Source organism: Diaphorina citri, unplaced genomic scaffold (genome assembly GCF_000475195.1).
Source record: "Diaphorina citri unplaced genomic scaffold, Diaci psyllid genome assembly version 1.1 scaffold937, whole genome shotgun sequence".
NCBI classification, from domain to species: domain Eukaryota; kingdom Metazoa; phylum Arthropoda; class Insecta; order Hemiptera; family Psyllidae; genus Diaphorina; species Diaphorina citri.
Genome location: NW_007378368.1, coordinates 27372 through 46807, shown reverse-complemented (window position 1 = coordinate 46807; position 19436 = coordinate 27372). Strand labels below are relative to the sequence as shown.

General features: G+C 37.2%; 2 protein-coding genes and 1 long non-coding RNA gene across 3 annotated transcripts in view; 1 reads left to right on the top strand and 2 right to left on the bottom strand.

The window, feature by feature from the left end:
* Positions 1-382: 382 nt before the first annotated feature.
* LOC113469051 lies at positions 383-2096 on the bottom strand. Its single transcript, XR_003392593.1, has 2 exons — positions 1987-2096; positions 383-415 (listed from the first exon to the last, which is right to left on the bottom strand). It is a non-coding gene; the product is annotated as an uncharacterized LOC113469051 (long non-coding RNA).
* Positions 2097-4171: 2075 nt separating this feature from the next.
* Positions 4172-10596, bottom strand: LOC103513186 (muskelin-like). The gene is made up of 4 exons (XM_008477997.3): positions 10289-10596; positions 8519-8588; positions 7732-7878; positions 4172-4303 (listed from the first exon to the last, which is right to left on the bottom strand). Exons 1-4 carry the CDS (start codon positions 10387-10389, stop codon positions 4172-4174), a joined length of 450 nt encoding a protein of 149 aa, XP_008476219.1. The 5' UTR covers positions 10390-10596.
* A 2154-nt stretch (positions 10597-12750) lies between these two features.
* The window catches only part of LOC103513185 (chromobox protein homolog 1), a 17612-nt gene continuing 10926 nt past the window's right edge, over positions 12751-19436 (top strand). Inside the window, exons 1-5 of the mRNA XM_017445716.2 lie at positions 12751-12847; positions 13288-13407; positions 14478-14712; positions 15065-15155; positions 15694-15860. Of these exons, the coding sequence (XP_017301205.1) occupies positions 13289-13407; positions 14478-14712; positions 15065-15155; positions 15694-15812 (564 nt within the window). The 5' untranslated portion in view covers positions 12751-12847; position 13288 and the 3' untranslated portion in view covers positions 15813-15860. The remainder of the gene's footprint in view (positions 12848-13287; positions 13408-14477; positions 14713-15064; positions 15156-15693; positions 15861-19436) is intronic.

Here is a 19436-nt window from a genome sequence, read left to right as displayed (position 1 = left end):
ACGCACTATACTTACCCTCCAAGCTAACTAGGCTGGCGACCCTGGTTAAATTGAATCATTCCAATTTCAAATTTTCCACACTATGTAATATCGGGCAGATTTGATCATCGTATCTGATAAACCCACATTAGCACAGTTTATTCGATTATCTCATCTAATTTGACATGACTCGTATTTCCCGTGTTCTCATCTCACACACACACTCACACATATTCAATTTTTTTATTAAGGAGCGCGGTAGCGCTCCGCCCCGCCAAGTCAAGAAAGTTTGACCGCGCTACTAGAGATATTATACGCGACAGGGAATACTTACTATTGATGGCATTTGTCATTAGTTGTTCTACTTGTTCATAGTCACCCTCGTGGACTAGTACATTGAATAGTTGTGTTAATAGTGGATGTTCTAACCTGATACCTGGAAAAAGAAGAGAAATATTTATACATAAAAGGAAAAAAATAGAATAGAATATACCCGGTTTATAGTTAGGGCTGATTGAGATTCTGATGAAAAACGCCGACCCCGTCTGTACACGGGAAAAGGCGAAGAAAAAGAAGAAGATACTTGGAATGAAACTGAAACTTCCGCTATTCTAAACAAGGTCTCATGTATTTGGTACAGAATAAATTCGCTAATTATAAATGAAAAAATAGTATACAATAAGTATACCCTGCTTATACTGCCAGAATGAGACTGAAAAGTCCCTTTGCTCCCAGAGTCTAAACAAGGTCTCGTGTATTTGGTACAGAATAAATTCGCTAATTATAAATGAAAAAAATAGAATACAATAAATATACCCTGCTTGTACTGCCAGAATGAGACTGAAAAGTCCCTTTACTCCCACAGTCTAAACAAGGACTTGTGTATTTGGTACAAAATAAATTCACAAATTATAAATAAAGGTCCCTTTACTTTCGTAATCCAAACAAGGTCTTATTTATTTGGTACAAAAATAAAATAAAAAAAAAACTTTCTAATACATTCTATTCTCACGTCACCCAGAAAGATACACAATCCTACAAACAATACTGAAAGGATCCCTAGAAGGAAGAAGAAGAGGACGAGGAAGAAAACGAACATCTTGGATGCAGAACCTGAGAGAATGGTATCAAGAAACAAACACATCCCTATATCAAATAGTTCAAGATCCAATAAGATTAGCCAATTTGATCACCAACGTTCAGTAATGGACATGGTACTAGAAGAAGAAGAAATACATTCATTCATTCATTCATTCAAGATTTATTGTCGGTACAAAAATTCTCGGATACATGAAAAACGTTCGCATTCGTCAGATTTGATTTTACGTGCAACGTGCAATGCAATGAAATTCGTTAGTTTGGACGTGTTTGAAAAAGTTGCAGCAAAGTTTTTTGAACATTGCAGCAAACGTTTGTGGGTATCCGAGAGGTTGGCGGTTTTCTGGCGAATGTCTTTGATGTGCGTTGCACTAGTTTGGACGTGTTTGCAAAGCATCGTGCAATGCAATGCAAATGATGTACCTACCTACTATAGGCCGTAGTTGAGTAGGTCCATCACTCACCACATATTCTACGTTGGGACATATCAGGGTCCATCACTCACCACATATTCTACGTTCGAGAGGTTGGCGGTTTTCTGGCGAATGTCTTTGATGTGCGTTGCACTAGTTTGGACGTGTTTGCAAAGCATCGTGCAATGTAATGCACATGATGTACCTACTATAGGCCATTACTAGTTGAGTATCGGTACAAAAATTCTCGGATAGGATGAAAAACGTTCGCATTCGTCAGATTTGATTTTACGTGCAACGTGCAATGCAAATGCTTTGCACGTTGCTTTGCACAAGTCTGGACCCACCATTACGTGCAACGTGCAATGCAAATGCTTTGCACGTTGCTTTGCACGTTGTATTGCACAAGTCTGGACCCACCATTACGTGCAACGTGCAATGCAAATGCTTTGCACGTTGCATTGCACAAGTCTGGACCCACCATTTAGATTCTTACCAGTGGCAGACTGGAGGAGATTGTAAATATCCATGTGATTCTTCTGACGGAAATATTTCATACAGAGCTTGGTGATTTCTATGTCTCGATACTGAAACAACCGGTCTGCTATATTTCATTTCGCCAACTATTTTAATTGTTTGACCTAGATTCTCCCTCTTTCTCCCTCCCCTCTTTTCTCTCTCTCTCTCTATCCCTCTATCCTTATTTTGCATTGTTTCGTAGGTATGAGTGAGTTCTCAGCCTCTGAATTTTAACTCTGCGATTTTCCTACATTTGTTAGTTTGTTGTTTCGTAGGTATGAGTGAGTTCTCAGCCTCTGAATTTTAACTCTGCGATTTTCCTACATTTGTTAGTTTGTCTGAGTGTTTGTTTTGCGATAACTCTGAGTGTTTCTTTCACTATAACTCTGAGTATTTGTTTCACCATAACTCTGAGTATAAAGAGGTTTGACAGAGGGAACTGTAACTGCTATGGTCTTAATCGTCCCGAAATCGAAGAGAGAAGGAAGACAGGATAGGAGAAAGCTGTTTCACGATAACTCTGAGTGTTTGTTTCACCATAACTCTGAGTGTTTGTTTCACTATAACTCTGAGTGTTTGTTTCACCATAACTCTCGAACGGTTTGTCCGATTTTGATGAATTTCGGCAAACGTGTGCTTTATTTGAGGAAAGATGCCTTTTTTGGGATTGATCAGTGCTATGGGATACTTGGTAGCAGCCCTTCTTCTAAGTGACTCGAACCAATAACTTTCGAATCAGAAGTCCACCGCGCTCCAAACAATGAGAAAAAAATCGTCATTTAAGTACCTTTGCCTTCTACAGTTGACAATCATCTCTTTCACGAAGGACTCATGGATAGACGGTCCGTAAATGTAGACTTTACAATAGTATCTAGCAAACACTACCCTCTATCCCTGTGCTTGGCACTCGCATTCAGACCATCTGACAGACCTAGATCTCGATCTCGAACCACGTTAGGACGGTCTGAGCGGGAATGCCGGGCATAAGGTATGCGAATATGTCCATGAGCTACTATGAGAATTCACAACGGACACTAAAGCGAATGTCCGGACAGGCAAATTTGGCACCAACTAAGCGTCTAAAATACTACGAGTACAATACACACTGCCAATATTTGAAACCCTCGCGTATGTGAACAAAGATTTTTGCTAAGAGGGTAATCTACTCATCATGGATGATGTATTCACGTGTTGCTACGAGTACAATACACACTGCCAATATTTGAAACCCTCGCGTAATCTACTCATCATGGATGATGTATTCACGTGTTGTACCTACTGCAGGAGCAATGACCTCGGATGTAAACAAAGATTTTGCTGAGAGGGTGGTTGGGGTTGGTAGATGTTGTGAGGGTGGCGGGTGGTGGTAGATGCTGAGAGGGTGGTGAAATGGGGTGGTACTGATACAAGGTATAGTGTGTTTATGGAGTTGGTTGTACCTCCCTCTAAATTTTTGAATAAGCAGGTAGGTAACGGTGTATGAAGGTATTTTTTCTTCGTGCACCAGCTGTACGGGGCATCCACTTTTAGGTTCTAAAGCGGTCCTCCATCCCCTGGCTGTTTCGCTGGAATTTCAACCAGCTCCTCAGTTGTCCTCACGAGGCTGAGTGCACCCCGAATAAGTGTAAGTTTGATGTCAATCTCGTATCCAGGGGCAGAGTTATGCATTTTTGAAGATTCACTGTCCGTCGTGCTAAAGCGCTTTACTGAAAGAGGAAAAAAAAGTGTACCATGTTATTTCTTTAGGGAAACTACTAAAAAATAATTAAGGTATTCTGAAAAGCGATTTGTGCTTTGAATTGGCGACTTACATGATTCATCTTGAAAATGAGACTCATGAAATTCGAACACAAACTTGAGATTTTAAATTCTGTGTCTGATGATTTGATAAGACCTTCAAATCACATTTTTGGGTCTGAATATCGTCAGTATTGAGATGAATCATGAAAGTGAAGCACATATAATTAAGGTATTCTGAAAAGCGATTTGTGCTTTGAATTGGCGACTTACATGATTCATCTTGAAAATGAGACCCACGAAATTAGGACACAAACTTGAGATTTTAAATTCTGGGTCTGATGATTTGATAAGACTTTCAAATCACATTTTTGGGTCTGAATATTGTCAGTATTGAGATGAATCATGAAAGTGAAGCACAGACTTTATGAACACACTATATTTGAAGATGTTGGTGAAAATGTAGGACTGCTGTCAGGTACAGCATGTTGAGAGGGTTGTTGAAATACAATGGAGGTTTTTTGAGATCTCTGCGTAGTTTTCAGTGCAGGTTTATTCTGGAACGAGATGTTCATGTTAATGATTTGCTTTGTGCCTTTGTTGTTGCTGTTTTGCCTTGTGTCTCTTTCTTGCTGTTTTGCTGTTTACTTGTTTCCTTTGTTTGTAGTATGAGCTTTCTATGTATTACGGATTCAAGTACCGACTTTTGTTCAGGGTATTGGGATTTGGGGATTCAAGTACCGACCTTTGTTAAGTGTATTGGAATTTGGGGATTCAAGTACCGACTTTTGTATTGTGTAGTTGAGACTCTTTTTATTCCCATCTTTTACAACTTTTGACACTATGTTTACAATTTCGTCTATCTAAAATTCTAAAATTAGTATCGAACTATCTATGTAAGATAGAGACGATCTTTTTCCCCCCGACAGCGATCTAAAAACAGTATTGATGAATTCGTTTTTATCTTTTTTATTACTTTATTTGATGGCCATTACTTGTCGCTATCGCATTTCATATTTGTGTTGTCCACATGCCCACAGCCCACACGTGTATAATTATGTACAAATCAAAGTTTATTTTTTATCCCAGGACAAAATATGTACATTAAATTCCAATTGAAATGTGTTCGCTATTGATTCAAGACACAATACTATCACTAATATCAAACATTACATTAGATATGAGATATGGAGACCATTAGTAGTGTGTTCGTGGGAGCTTTTACCTACAGGGTGTCCTTGTTGGGAATCGAATCCATCATGTCCTTGATACAACTTTACCACCCATCGTATCATTAGCACAAACTACTTACCATGTCCATCTTGTATGTAGCTTGATATTTGCATATTGTAATTCAGTATTCTATTAAGGTGATATTTAATAACAGGTTCCAAGGTTTTGGCCTCAGCAGAAACTCTGCAAAGTTCCTCGGGTTAAATATTTATTTTAACAACACACATTAAAATTGATCCCAACATCTCACAAGTTGATAAAAGTATTCGGTTTATCTGCAGGGAAATTGGGTTTAAAGGTAGCGAAACCTAGGTGAAAGTGGAAATATAGGTAATAGGTACTTTTTTTATTTTTATTTTTTTAGGAGGTTTGACAGAGGGAACTGTATGGCGATTATTTGTTAGGTTTATATTAGACATCCTATGTATTAACATTATTCTTACCGTTTCTATTATTACTGGATACTAGGTATTTGTGTTTTTCTACTCCGACTCGAGTTTCGCCTATCTTATAGGCATCTTCATGGGTTCTGATAGCAAGCACCCTGATGCAATTGAAGACTCAATTCAGGTAGTTTGACAGAATAATAAAACCAATATCAAATATGAAAATATAATATGGAGACGTGTGTTAAATACGAAGGCACGAGGGTAATATATGCATCGAGTTTTAACAATATGCACGTATTGGCATGAGTGTGTGTATGTATATTGTACATGCATCGAGTTTTAACAATATACACGTATTTCACGTACGACGATAGCAGACGTGCGAAACGTGACCCCTTTGATATGGAGGAATCGCTAAGGTAAATATTAAGGCAGCAGACCAATCAGCAATTCATATGCAGAAGATTCTAAAGTAGGATAGGACATATCAATCAGAAATTCATACAATCGAATCGATTGATATCTTATGCAGTGTATACTACTAATAGTTGATTGGTGTCGATCGACATCGCTTGAAAAGCGTCCTAATGATAAAGTTCTAATTCCGCCAGAATCTTTTGATCTTACCTACTAATGATATAAACTTCTTCATTCCGCCTAAATCGTTTGATGTTAACCTACCTACTTTATAAGTTAAGTCGATTTCGGTCGACTGTGTGAACTTTGTAGTGTGTACCTATAGATTTGTAAAACTATAATGCTTATTGCTTCTGTTTTTTCTTGATTTCAGGTGAGATTCTGGTTTGATTTCCTCTTAAAAAACAAGAATATCTGTGGTAACTCAAGTCTAGATTATGTAGTAGCTCATGGGTAAGTACTAAGTATGTACATATTTGTGAACAAAATTAAAAGAAATAGAAATAAAGTTCCGGAAATACATAAGTATTTATTTATTTATTTACAAAAACATCATACACATACAATATATAATGAAAATGCTCGAGCATCAGCAAATATGTAGCAGGCCATTAGTGCATTTTTTTAACGAAAAAAAAGGAAAAGGAAAAAAAGGAGAGAAAAAAAAAAGAAAATTTGATTATCAGCTTTAAGAGTTTTGAATATTGCAGGAATTTTAGGACCTTCTTATAGTGTCTGCAGGTGAATCCTTGAGAACTTCAAAAAGGGTGATCTGTCTTGATGAACCAAATATTGAATTCCTGAGGGCGGCTAGGGTGGGACATTCGATGATGATGTGTTGAACGGTGAGACGTTGACCACAGGAACAGAGTGGCGGCTCCTCCCTCTTGATAAGGTAGACATGAGTGAGGTTTGTATGTCCGAGCCTGATTCTCGCCAGGGCCGTTTCTAGTGGAAATGAGTATGAAAATTGAAAAATAGGTACTTAAATATTATTTCCTCTCCTCAATCTCCAATGAAGTCTTGCAGATCTGGTTGTCTTGATAAAAACTTAACATTTCCTGACGCATCATGCAATCTGCGATGATGTTTAGACTTTAGAGTTAAGACTCGGGTGTTTTATGTTTTCTGGTTTTTTTTCTCCCACAAATACTTATTTCAAATGAGGCATAAATTATGTTGTCTGCAATTTTCATAAGAATCATAAACAAGTCTAATGTACATAACTACATATCGGATGTGAATTGGAAAATTGGCGAAACTTATGTACGGCATAGGTACTAGTTAATACTATTTGTTGGGCAGTTGTTTCATTGCTACGAAATAAAAACGGTGGTGAAACACTCATCTTTTAAAACAAAAAAAAAAAAAAAAATAATTAGGTCATCGTTATGTACAGGGTTAAGTAGATGTGTATATGCCTGTTTGGGTGCAGCATACTAAAGAGATAGGAGCCCCTCATTTCCTGATTTTTTCCTCACCATATGAGGGGCTCCTATCTCTTTAGTATGCTGCATTGGGACAGGTATGTCCACACCTACACTGAGACAGGTATGTCCACACCTAACCCTAAACCTGCCTTGGTAGCGTAGTGGTCAAGTTCGCCTGGTATGGGTTTGATCCCAGCCGATGTATGGAATTTTATCCTCATTTACTTATTTGAGAATTTGACCACATAATAATGGAGCTCTAAGGGTTAGGTGGTAGAAAACACTAAAGGCGTTAACCTCACCTAGTGGTTGCCTACCACACAAGAGTCTATTATTATTATTATTACATAATCATGACATAAGACTGACCTCAACAGTTAGAGTTTAACAGTTCTCTCTATCTAACAAGCCAACTTGCATAATAAGATCCGAAGTCCACCGCGATAACCACTACACCACCAAGGTTGGTTACAGTACCTAGTACCTAAACTCTTCAGGAGAAAAAACAAAAAAAACTTGCCAGTCCAACAACTCGATTGTAGTGTTTTCATCAAGGCCTCCAAATATTTTGAACTTCTTCAAGTTACAAACATGAGTCTTCTCAAACTTCCCGAACGTAATTGTCTTCACTATGGCAGGCCTTTCTAACTTGAGTACAAGATACTGGAAAGAGGAATGAATAAAAATAAAATATTTAATGTTAGATTGGGTGAAAGAAATGACCTTAAGTATAGTGCTCAAGATGCTTGTCAGGAGGGTGTAGGTTCAATTCCAGCCAAGGCATGGATTTCCCCCCCCCCCTGAGAATTTGAAACCTTACCAATTTGATTAACTGTGATTGCTATAAATGAATCACTAAATTAATGGTTGTTGTTGTTGTAGTGGCTTTAGCTTTCCCCGAATGGCGATAGCAGAATAAAGAAAAGATATCTTTTTGTATCTGCTATACACTGGGGTGATGGTCTCTAGCTCTAGCCATGTTAAATTGGCTGGCTCGTCCTGAACTGCAGTCAACCATTCTGAGGACTTGTGCTTGGTCTTTAAAAGCAGAGAGAACCGTTTGAGGAACTGCCAGCTAGCTAGGCTGGTTAGGGTTAGGTGTTCTCCTCTCTGTTTACAGTCACACAGCCAGACACTAGTCGTTTCTCTGTTTAATGTCGCCTAGCCAGACTAAAATAGAGGTAGGTACAAAGTTACTGTGGAATTCTGACTGGGGCAGACTTTATCCTAAACAAATAAGGTTCACTTGTGGAACAAATGGTTGTCTTCTAACCTGTCCTTCTAATGCTAAAGATTTATTTACCTGTGGTGGAAAGTTTGAGTCCGATGACCAACGGGATGATTGATCCGTACTTTTGTCAACCTTGATATTCCTGTAACAAGATTAGATCCGATTTAAACTCTTCATTTGCATAATTATTTCTGGAAAAGCTAAGGCACAATACTTTACACCAATTCAAAATATTTTGCACTGTGACCGTTGGACTGAAGGGTAAATATGCAGAAGTCATGTCCGTGGAAAAGAAAAGCTCCTTTTTGTATTTAACCTAACCCTATAATAACACTAATCACTGCTCTAATNNNNTTTTTTTTTTTTTTTTTTTTTTTTTTTTTTTTTTAATGCTTGACTCCTTGAAATTGAAAATAGAAGATTTATCAAATCCCAATGGTCCTTGTTGTAGTATGTGTGGCTTTTTTCCCCAAGAGGTTTGGTAGAGGGAACTGTAACTGCTGAGAAGGTCTTATCGTCCCGAAATCGAGGAGAAGAAAGACAGGATATGAGAAAGCCAGCCGTTCCAAGAACCAAGCTTGTCTCTTAGGGATAAAATCTGCCACAAGTGGGAATAGAATGCACAACCTAGTGCATACAAGGCAGACAGCCAGACACACTACCTTCCAAGCTACCTAGATGTGCTCATTGGCTTTTCAGCCATTGTAATGGAAGGTTAAATTCATGAGAGCCAAATGAATTTATGACTTAGTTATTAGCCAATCTTGCAATATCTGTTTTAGACTTACATCATCACTTGATTTGACCATCTCTTAATATTTTAAAATTAAGTACCAATAATTTCAGGAAAGGTTTACATCTAAGTTCTTTTTTAGTGCTTTGCCCAAAAATTATTTTGAGTGCTTTTCTGTAGATACTTGATATGTTAACCGCAGTAGCCATGTACCTTTTTTATCAAATTTGTTATGTCCCTTCCCCTCCTCCTCCAGATAAACGAGAGAAAAAGAAGTCAAAATCCGACGACTCACCAAAAGGCTTTGCGAAGAACTTGGAACCGGAAACCATCCTGGGAGCTTCAGACTCGACCGGCGAACTAATGTTACTCATGAAATGGAAAGGTAAGTGAAGTCTATTTTCTTGTTTCGTAACACTTTGTCTCTTGGAAATATGGGAAAAAGACAATACTTTTTTCTGTATGAACTTAAAAATTAAAAGAAAAGAAGGTATACTAGTTTAGAAGCCACAACAATGAATAATTGTAACTAAAAGCAGCTGTCACAAATGAGCAGTGACCAGTGTTTTAGTTATTACTATTACCTATGGGGTTAGGTTAAACACTAAAAGGAGCTTTCACGATTTGAGCAGTGACCAGTGTTATTAGTTATTACTATTACCTATCTATGGGGTTAGGTTAAACGCTAAAAGGAGCTTTCACGATTTGAGCGGTGACCAGTGTTATTAGTTATTATTATTACCTATGGGTCCTATGGGGTTAGGTTAAACACGACCTTTTATTAAAAATATTTTCCCAACTGCAACTCCTCCATTGACTTAGGCTAGGTAACCATGCACACTCAGCAGACCTAGATCTCAAGCTTTTTCCACCACACACAATATTCAGACAGTCTGATAAACCTAGCTCTGAAACCATGGTCTGTCAGACCATCTGAGCATGAGTGGTGATCATTAAGTACTGAGGGTGTTTTTCTACAAAGTTGGGCTCGAACTGTTCAGATACACCATGCATTTTAACGTGTTTTGTCTGAAACCTGGACACTTTAATCCCCTCAGGAGACCTGTGGGAGTGTGGGGTTGTCAAGTTTTACAAAGCTCTCTACTTACTCTGGCACGTAGGTGGTTGAATAGCTGGAATAACTATGAACACTGTACTCGAGCTTTTTCATCTTGACACCCTCATCTTTCTGTGTTTTACACTCTGCCATCTTTTACTTTCCTTAAAAAAAAACACTTCGGATATACAGAAAATTTAGAACGGGAAAAGCACGCTTGTGAAAATGGGACTTTGTGCGTTAATTCAGCAGTTTTCAGAATCCCGCTGCAAATTCTTTGATAAAAGATAAGAATAAGAAATGATAAAAATCCGAAAGGATTCCTTCAACTTTTCACCATTTTACGGATTTCTTTCTGTGCCCGGTTCAAAACTTTTGTTTATGGAATCAGCTGTTATAATCAGCATCCATCGGTGGCAAACGTTTTCAAACGCAATCGGATGTGAATATGCATTAAAAAGTTTTAATGCGCATTCATTTTATTTGAAGGCGTTTTTTACCTGTGATTTGCCCGCAGTGCATTTGGCAAACAAAATAAATTTTATGCGTTTCCTTTCGTATTTGAGCAGGAAACTTGGAAAGAAAATCTTCTAATTTCCATTTACTGAAGGATTTTCCAAATTTCCCCATGGATCTTTCGATTTTTCTGTAAATAATTGGAAAAAAATCGATCGATTCCCCACGTCCAAAATGTCTTGCATATTGCCTAGTTCCGAGAGCGAAGAATAAACAGGCGTTTTATGTAAATTCCCGCGCATGCGCATAAGCTTCCGATTCCTGGCGCTAGGGAGAAAAAAAGGAAAACAAAAAAAAACTTCAAAAAGAAGAACCAGAAAGGGAAGATTTTTTGAGGACGCCATTAATTTTCCTACTTTTTAACCAATAATTCCCAAAGGATCTGCTGATTTCGACCATTCTCCTGGTCTTCAGGAAACAGGATAACTGTACATTCCATTCTTGACGCCCGTACAACTTTAACTTCTTCAAGTAAGTGGCTTTGCTTTTGTCTAAAACAGCATCTTAAAACGACCGGAATCAATTCCGATCTTTCTTAAAACAACCTGTAATATTTGGAACGATTTCGGGAAATTTCATTTTTACTGACAGTCCGATTAAAAAGAATATTTATCATTTGTTTTAAGTGTTGGAAGTGTAAAGTCGACGGGCAGTTTGTGGGGATTCCACTAGGTAACTTTTGGAAAGATTGCATGTGTCTTGGGTCCTGACTTTGTTGATGTGTTGAACCCAAACAAACTGAGAAATAGGTACCACAGTAGGTACTCTTTGATGGAAGGAAAATGCCACTGATACCAAGGGATTATTCCATTATTAATTTTACATTTTTCTTAGATGGCATTTTCATTTTACCAACAATCACACTTAAGACTCAACAATGTTGCGGTTTTCTGGACTTAATGTTGGCACGTACCTTGTTTTGTACTGGATGTTTCAGGTCTGAATTCCAGACCCATCTTCAGCAGATTTTCACAATTACATCATCTGCAAACTTGTCAATTAACAAAGAAATAACAAAAATACTGTCTTTCGATGAAAGACTTTTAAAGAGGAAAAAATTAACACAATTAATTTGAACTTAATCTTATAATTTCTGCAATTTGTATTTCCATTTCAGAATGTCTGACAACGAATCCGGATCTGGTAATGAAGAAGAATACACTGTAGAGAAAATCCTCGACAGGCGAGTTGTGAAGGGCAAAGTAGAATACTATATCAAATGGGAAGGCTATGGAAAGTAAGTGCTGTGTTTATTTGTGTCCCATTTTACATCTCTTGAGAATTCCAATGTGTGATTGGATTATGGATTACTTTCCTGGTGTTCTCGTGTTGATTTATTAGGATTTTACAATATTTTTACAATACAATATTTACAAACAGGTACACAAAACAAAATAACAAAATAATAAGAAATTAACAAACGAAACGAAAATTGAATAAAGAAAGAAAAAAAAATTGAAAAATCCTAACTCAGGGGCGGGATTAATGCCTAAGGCATTCTCTTCCATCCAACCCCTAATTAAAAATGAAAATGGCAGCATGTTATCAAGTCATGATACTTTCTTAGATTCTTACCAGTGGCAGACTGGAGGAGATTGTAAATGTCCATGTGATTCTTCTGACGGAAATATTTCATACAGAGCTTGGTGATTTCTATGTCTCGATACTGAAACATGAGAATAGAATAGGTTGGATTAGAAAATAATAGAATAGAATAGAATTAATCAAAATCAAATCGTTAATTTAATTTACTCAAATCGTGAATCAATTGTGAATTAAATTTGTTATTCGTGGTGAAGCTGGAAGCCTCTTTACAACTTTTAAAGGTATCACAGCATTACTAATTAAGAGCCTCCTTTACACTGGTAATGCTGCCACAGGTCACTACTTGATTAAAGTTACTTCTCCAGGTACTCATGAGGCAGCCCATATTTCAATTCCTATTGTAGAGCCAAAAAATTTGACTCTGCTGAAATTCTGGAACGATTTCGGGAAATTTCATTTTTACTGACAGTCCGATTAAAAAGAATATTTATCATTTGTTTTAAGTGTTGGAAGTGTAAAGTTGACGGGCAGTTTGTGGGGATTTCACTAGGTAACTTTTGGAAAGATTGCATGTGTCTTGGGTCCTGACTTTGTTGATGTGTTGAACCCAAACAAAAACGGAGAAATAGGTACCACAGTAGGTACTCTTTGATGGAAGGAAAATACCACTGATAATTCTACCTATTAGTAATTTTACATTTTCGTTAGATGGTATTTTCAATTTACCAACAATCACACTTAAGACTCAACAATGTTGTTGTTTTCTAGACTTGAAGTTGGCACGTACCTTGTTTTGTACTGGATGTTTCAGGTCTGAATTCCAGACCCATCTTCAGCAGATTGTCACAACTACATCATCTGCAAACTTGTCAATTTCCACAGAAATAACAAAAATACTGTCTTTCGATGAAAGACTTTAAAGAGGAAAAAATTAACACAATTAATTTGAACTTAATCTTATAATTTCTGCAATTTGTATTTCCATTTCAGAATGTCTGACAACGAATCCGGATCTGGTAATGAAGAAGAATACACTGTAGAGAAAATCCTCGACAGGCGAGTTGTGAAGGGCAAAGTAGAATACTATATCAAATGGGAAGGCTATGGAAAGTAAGTGCCGTTTGTTTTCTAAGTGTAATGACAGAGTTGAGTGGAGAGTATTGAGCATCAAGCTTGTATGATAGAGGGAAGCTACAAATTCAAACTGCAAAGAGCTGAGAGTATACAGCTGTGTGCTCTCCACTTATTGTTATGCACTTATGGACTCTTAGGCAGATTTCACATATAGACTGCAACTTGTAGTATACAGTTTTCATGTTGATGGCTACATAGTCTTATGGGCCTGTTGACACTTAAACTTAAAGTTCAAGTGTGAACAGGCCGATAAGACTTTGTAGCCCTCAACATGAAAACTGCCGTATACTACAAGTTGCAGTCTAGATGTGAAATCCACCTTACACTGTTAATGGTAGGTAAAGCTGTAGAGATGGTGATGGATAATAGCAAGCATATCTTTTGATATGATCAGGGCAAGTTCTTTTAATTTGTTCTTCCTGAAAGCTGTTTGCTCCTAGTAGGAATCAAACCTGCAACCTTGTTTTCACAAGGAAGGTGTACTACCCTCCAAAACCTAACTAGACTAGTTGAAATAGAAGCTTAGCTTAATGAAAGCTGCTATTGAACTCATATGGTAGATTTCACCCATGAGTTAATGAGAGATTTCACTAATGGGAGAATTTTCAATGACCCAAAAAGGAATTTTTAAAAATTCCTTTTTGGTTCATTGAAAACTTTTTTTAGAACATCAAAGGAATAAGTTTGTAGTTTTTACTCACCCAAAATCATTTTTAGTCTTTTTTTTAGATTTTTAAAACTCCTTTTTGGATTATTAAAAATTCTCCCATTAGTGAAATCTCTCATTGTGAAATCCACTATAAATTATTTATTTAATTAGCTACTCTCAATTATGCAATAGTTGAAATGTTTGTTCAACATAATAAAAGCTGTTGAATTGAAGTTCTCATTAATTATTGAAGTGTTAATTAATTAGGTAAGACTTCTAAGAAGTAAAAACAGCAGTGAAACACTCATCTTGAAAAAAAAAAAAAAGAAAAAAAAAGAAAAAAAAAACTAATCAGTGATGCAATATTTCTGTCCAATTTTACATCCCCCCCCTTTAGTGATGAAAACACATGGGAGCCGGAAGAAAATCTCACCTGCCCGGACATGATCAAAGAGTTTGAAGAGAATCGGAAAAACAAGGAGGCCAAAAAGAAGGAGAAGGAAAAAGTCACGACAAAGAAATCACTATCGAGTGTGGAAAGCTCCGAGGAAAATAGCAAGGACAGCACGAGCAAGAAACGAAAAGAATCTAATGACAGCTCAGGTAAGGGAATCAACCTTTATTTTATCATAGTACTTTTTGTTCCACCAAGGAGATTCCTTGTTGGATGTAATCATGTCACCACACTTGCTGCCACGGTTCACTTGTGTATTTTCAATGGTTATCTGAAAGACAAAAATTTGTACTCGTTTTTCGATTGCAAATATTTCAACGGGTTACTTTCTGGTGTTCTCGTGTTGACCCAGCACCTAAATGGGAAGTATTGTGTCTCTTCTCGCCCATCTGATGAGAGGCATACTACGGGATGGACATGCTACGACACAGGCCACATGCGTCTAATGTAGCAGTTGTTCCATTGCTACGAAAAAAAAACGGCGGTGGAACACTCATCTTTTAAAAACCCAAATCTTTAAATCTTTAAAGATGTGGAGATATACCAGTGGAGATATTGAAGTAGAAACATACTTATCCACAACAGAGACGGACTGTAAAGTAATATTGAACAAGATATGGAGTAATATGAACTAAGGTGACCGAACGTATACGTGACGAATAAGTGTGCGTGAACCTTAAACGTAGAAACACACCACTATCACATCACGTCACGGCAGGTTACGTGTACTCATGGGGAGTAAGAAAGATGTAGTTCAAAGTTTTCCCTTAATAATGTAGCTAGGTAAATCCGTTGATAGTAGCCACAGCTCACGTGACGTGATAGTGTGTCTTTCTTTCGGACCTTAAAGACGAGATCTTTAAGGTCCACGCACACTGTCTGATGCACTAATGTGGACTTAGTGGCCTGAGATACCTCGTCTAATGGTTCACACTAGACTTAGTTGAATGGCAAGTTATTATCCCAACTTCCGGTCAATAAAAATCTTCTCGAGTCTTGGCCTATGCAAGGAAACGCCACAAACCCAGTGCTGTGGTGGCGGGAATCGAACCCGCGGCCTAGCGCTTACAAGGCAGACGCACTACCAACTAAGCTAACTAGGCTGGCTATTCATGAAATAAATTTAAATATTATAATGATTTGTTTTCTCCCTCTTCAGGAGTTGATGAAGCCGACCTGGTCCCCGCCAAGGAAGCCAACCTCAAGTGTCCGCAGATCGTCATCAAATTCTATGAAGAACGTCTCACATGGAACTCATCGGGACGAAATTCGAACTAAACCCCGTAAGAAGTCCATCTCAAGAATATGCTGTGACAGAAACTGTATACATGGAACTCATCGGGACGAAATTCGAACTAAACCCCGTAAGAAGTCCATCTCAAGAATATGCTGTGACAGAAACTGTAATTGTACTTGTACTTGCGATACCAAGTACAATTAAAGTACTTGTACTTTGTACTTTGTACTTGCAAGTACAATTTTTCCAACTCTCTTGACTGTGGGTTTACCGAGTATTGAACTTACGTGAAAATTTGACAGGACTGTGTGTTACCGAGTATTGGAAAATAAAGAGGTTTTATTGATACTGGTAAATGGGAATAGCTTTCCACGTATCTTTCCAGAAAAATGATGTTTTTACTGAACCCTGATACAAAATAAATTGGTAAACTGTTGGTCTGGAAACAAGGAAGATAAAGTGATCCATTTCCGTGTAGGAATATGGTGTTTTACTAAAGTGAGGTGGTCCATTTCCATGTATCTTTCCATGATTATTACTAGGTATTGATGTTTATACGAAGCCACAATAAAAAATTGGTAAACTGTGATCTAATAGTTGACAATTTTTAAATGACACCCAAGCTTGATTGATGTCAGTATTCATTATGTTTGAGGCTTGATTGATTGAAATGTCTCGGGATTGATTGATTACACTGTTCCAAGATTCGATTTACTTTTGAACCCCAGCATTAGTGAAATCTCCAAGTCATTGTAAAACTTGACAAGTGTTCATTCCTCTTTTGTATGACGTTTATATCAATTTCACTCTGTTTTACGTTTATAAATTTTCATTTGATAAAGGGAAGAAATTTATTTGAGTTTTTTTTTACTTATCCTGTAGGAAAGAAAGGTTTGTTATTATTTTAACTTGTGTCTGTCATATGTAAGATGTGTGCAATAACAAACACAATTCACATGCCTGATTTTAAGTGGCAGATTTTAAATACATATGTTGAAAATGAATGAAAATATCTGAATAGGGGTTTGTGTGGTAAGATTTTGAACAAGAAAATGTATGTGGAAATTGAGTGTAAATTTGGAGCCGGGAAATTTCAATGAATAACTTTTTCCAATCATATCACACATGACACTTAAAAAGAAATGAAAAAATCAATTAGAAGAAAATTATCCTGATTTTTTTTTCCGAAATGTCAAAATGGGGGCTTCTTTCAGGGGTTTATTTTTATTAAGGGAATAGCTTCATGTTCCCTTGGAATTCTGATTTTGACTTTCTCTTTCTACTTTTTAATTTTGTATATATGAATGTGTATGAAAAGGACAAGAATTGAGCGGCCCACTTTTTATTTTTCTTTTCAAGCCAGCCCGTCTTTCTACTTTTTAATTTTGTATATATGAATGTGTATGAAAAGGACAAGAATTGAGCGGCCCACTTTTTATTTTTCTTTTCAAGCCATCCCGTACTTCTGGAACGGAGTGACTTGAGATTTGATGATTATTTTTTCTTTCCAAACTATTATTCTACCAACATCCAAGATTATGATTTTAAGTGGCAGATTTTAAATACATAGGTATGTTGAAAATGAGTGAAAAGGTATATTTTCTTTTATGAAAATATCTGAATAGGGATTTGTGTGGTAAGATTTTAAACAAGAAAATGTATGTGGAATCTGAGTGTAAATTTGAAGCCGGGAAATTTCAATTAATAACTTTTTCTGGAATTTCTCGAACGATAGATTGAAGATTCTGTAACTTTGTGAAGGTCCATCTTGACTAGGCAGGTTGAAATGATAAACATATACCTACTGTGATATGTTTATCATTTCAACCTACCTAGTCATGGAATTTCATTCCGGGAAAAGCGTATAAACCCTGCATTCATTTCACCCAGCCCAAGGCCGGACAACTGTCCTGATGGTCACCCATCCGAATACCAGCGGCAAGCAACGTTGCTTAACTTTAGTGTTCAATTGGGGTCTGGTGCATTAGATGTGCGTTTACTACTGGATCTATCAAAGATAAACAAAGTAGGTAATTTCGGGACGATAAGACCATAGCAATTACAGTTCCCTCTGTCAAACCTCTTTGGGTGAACAAGTCGTATTGATAGTGCCAAAGTTGGTGGAAGTAGCTAGAGAAGAATCAGTTGACAAAGTTATAGCGCTGGAAGAATTAACTGAAGTAGTTATAGGTGTACTAGAAGAAGGAACTGAAGTCGGTATAGCTGTACTGGGAGAATCTGTTTTGTTAGATGCCAACGTAGACACTGTACCAGAATCAGTTGACAAAGTTATAGCGCTGGAAGAATCAACTGAAGTAGTTATAGGTGTACTAGAAGAAGGAACTGAAGTTCCAATCATATCACACATGACACTTAAAAAGAAATAAAAAATCAATAAAAAGAAAATTATCCTGATTTTCTTTTTTTCAAAATGGGGGCTTCTTTCAGGGGTTTATTTTTATTAAGGGAATAGCTTCATATTCCCTTGGAATTCTGATTTTGACTTTTTCTTTCTACTTTTTAATTTTGTATATATGAATGTGTATGAAAAGGACAAGAATTGAGCGGCCCATTTTTTATTTTTCTTTTCAAGCCAGCCCATTTGTATATATGAATGTGTATGAAAAGGACAAGAATTGAGCGGCCCACTTTTTATTTTTCTTTTCAAGCCAGCCCGTACTTCTGGAACAGAGTGACTTGAGATTTGATGATTATTTTTTCTTTCCAAACTATTATTCTACCAACATCTAAGATTCGACTCTTGTAACCTGTTCATAAGTATGTGGTGAAGCTGTTGGGCTAAGTTTCCATCACTTGTAAATTTTACGTAACAATTTAGGTTTTTTTTTTCTTTTCCCTACCACTTTTATTTTGACTATGATTTAATTATTCAAATACAAAACATTTTGATTAGATAACTCCAATTTTGTGTTTTTCTTTCAAAGTGATTTGTTTGGGGGTTTTAATGTCACTGTTTAGCTGCCAAAGTTTTAACAGGGGTTTTATCCACCATGTGGCGACTGGCGACAAGCTACCCGCTTAATCACATTCACAGGGTTTATATGCGACCTGGAAAAGTCATGGAATCTGAAAATCGGCCAAAAAGTCATGGAAAATCGTGAAAATTCAAAGAAAACCTGGAAAAGTGCCATCCATAGTTTTAGCTACTCCGGAAGAACCAAGAGTAGAAATTGCCATAGTATTGGTGGTATTAGATAAACTAAGTGTAGAAATTGTCGTGTTGATGGTGTCGGATGAATTAGAGGTAGTACCAGACATAGTATTGATGGTACCGGCAGAATTGGGGGCAGCATTTGTATCAGTGGTAGTACCAGCCTTAGTATCCATTCCAGCTGAATTAGAGGAAGAATTCGTCGTACTGTTGATAGTAACAGTTGAAGTACCAGCCGCAGAAGTGCTCACTGAAGTGGGGCTTGAGGAATCAGCATCAGACGATTTAGTACCTCCGGTTGCAAAAAGTGAAGTACCAATAGAAGCAATACCCACTGAAGTAGTACTTAAGGAATCATCATTTGAAGACTTGGTCATGGTATCATTAGACGACTTGGTGGTGTTGACAATTCCAGTTGATTTAGTAGACGTAGCTTTCGCACCCACTGAACTAGTGGAAGTTCTGCTGGACTTGCTGTTGGGTGAACAAGTCG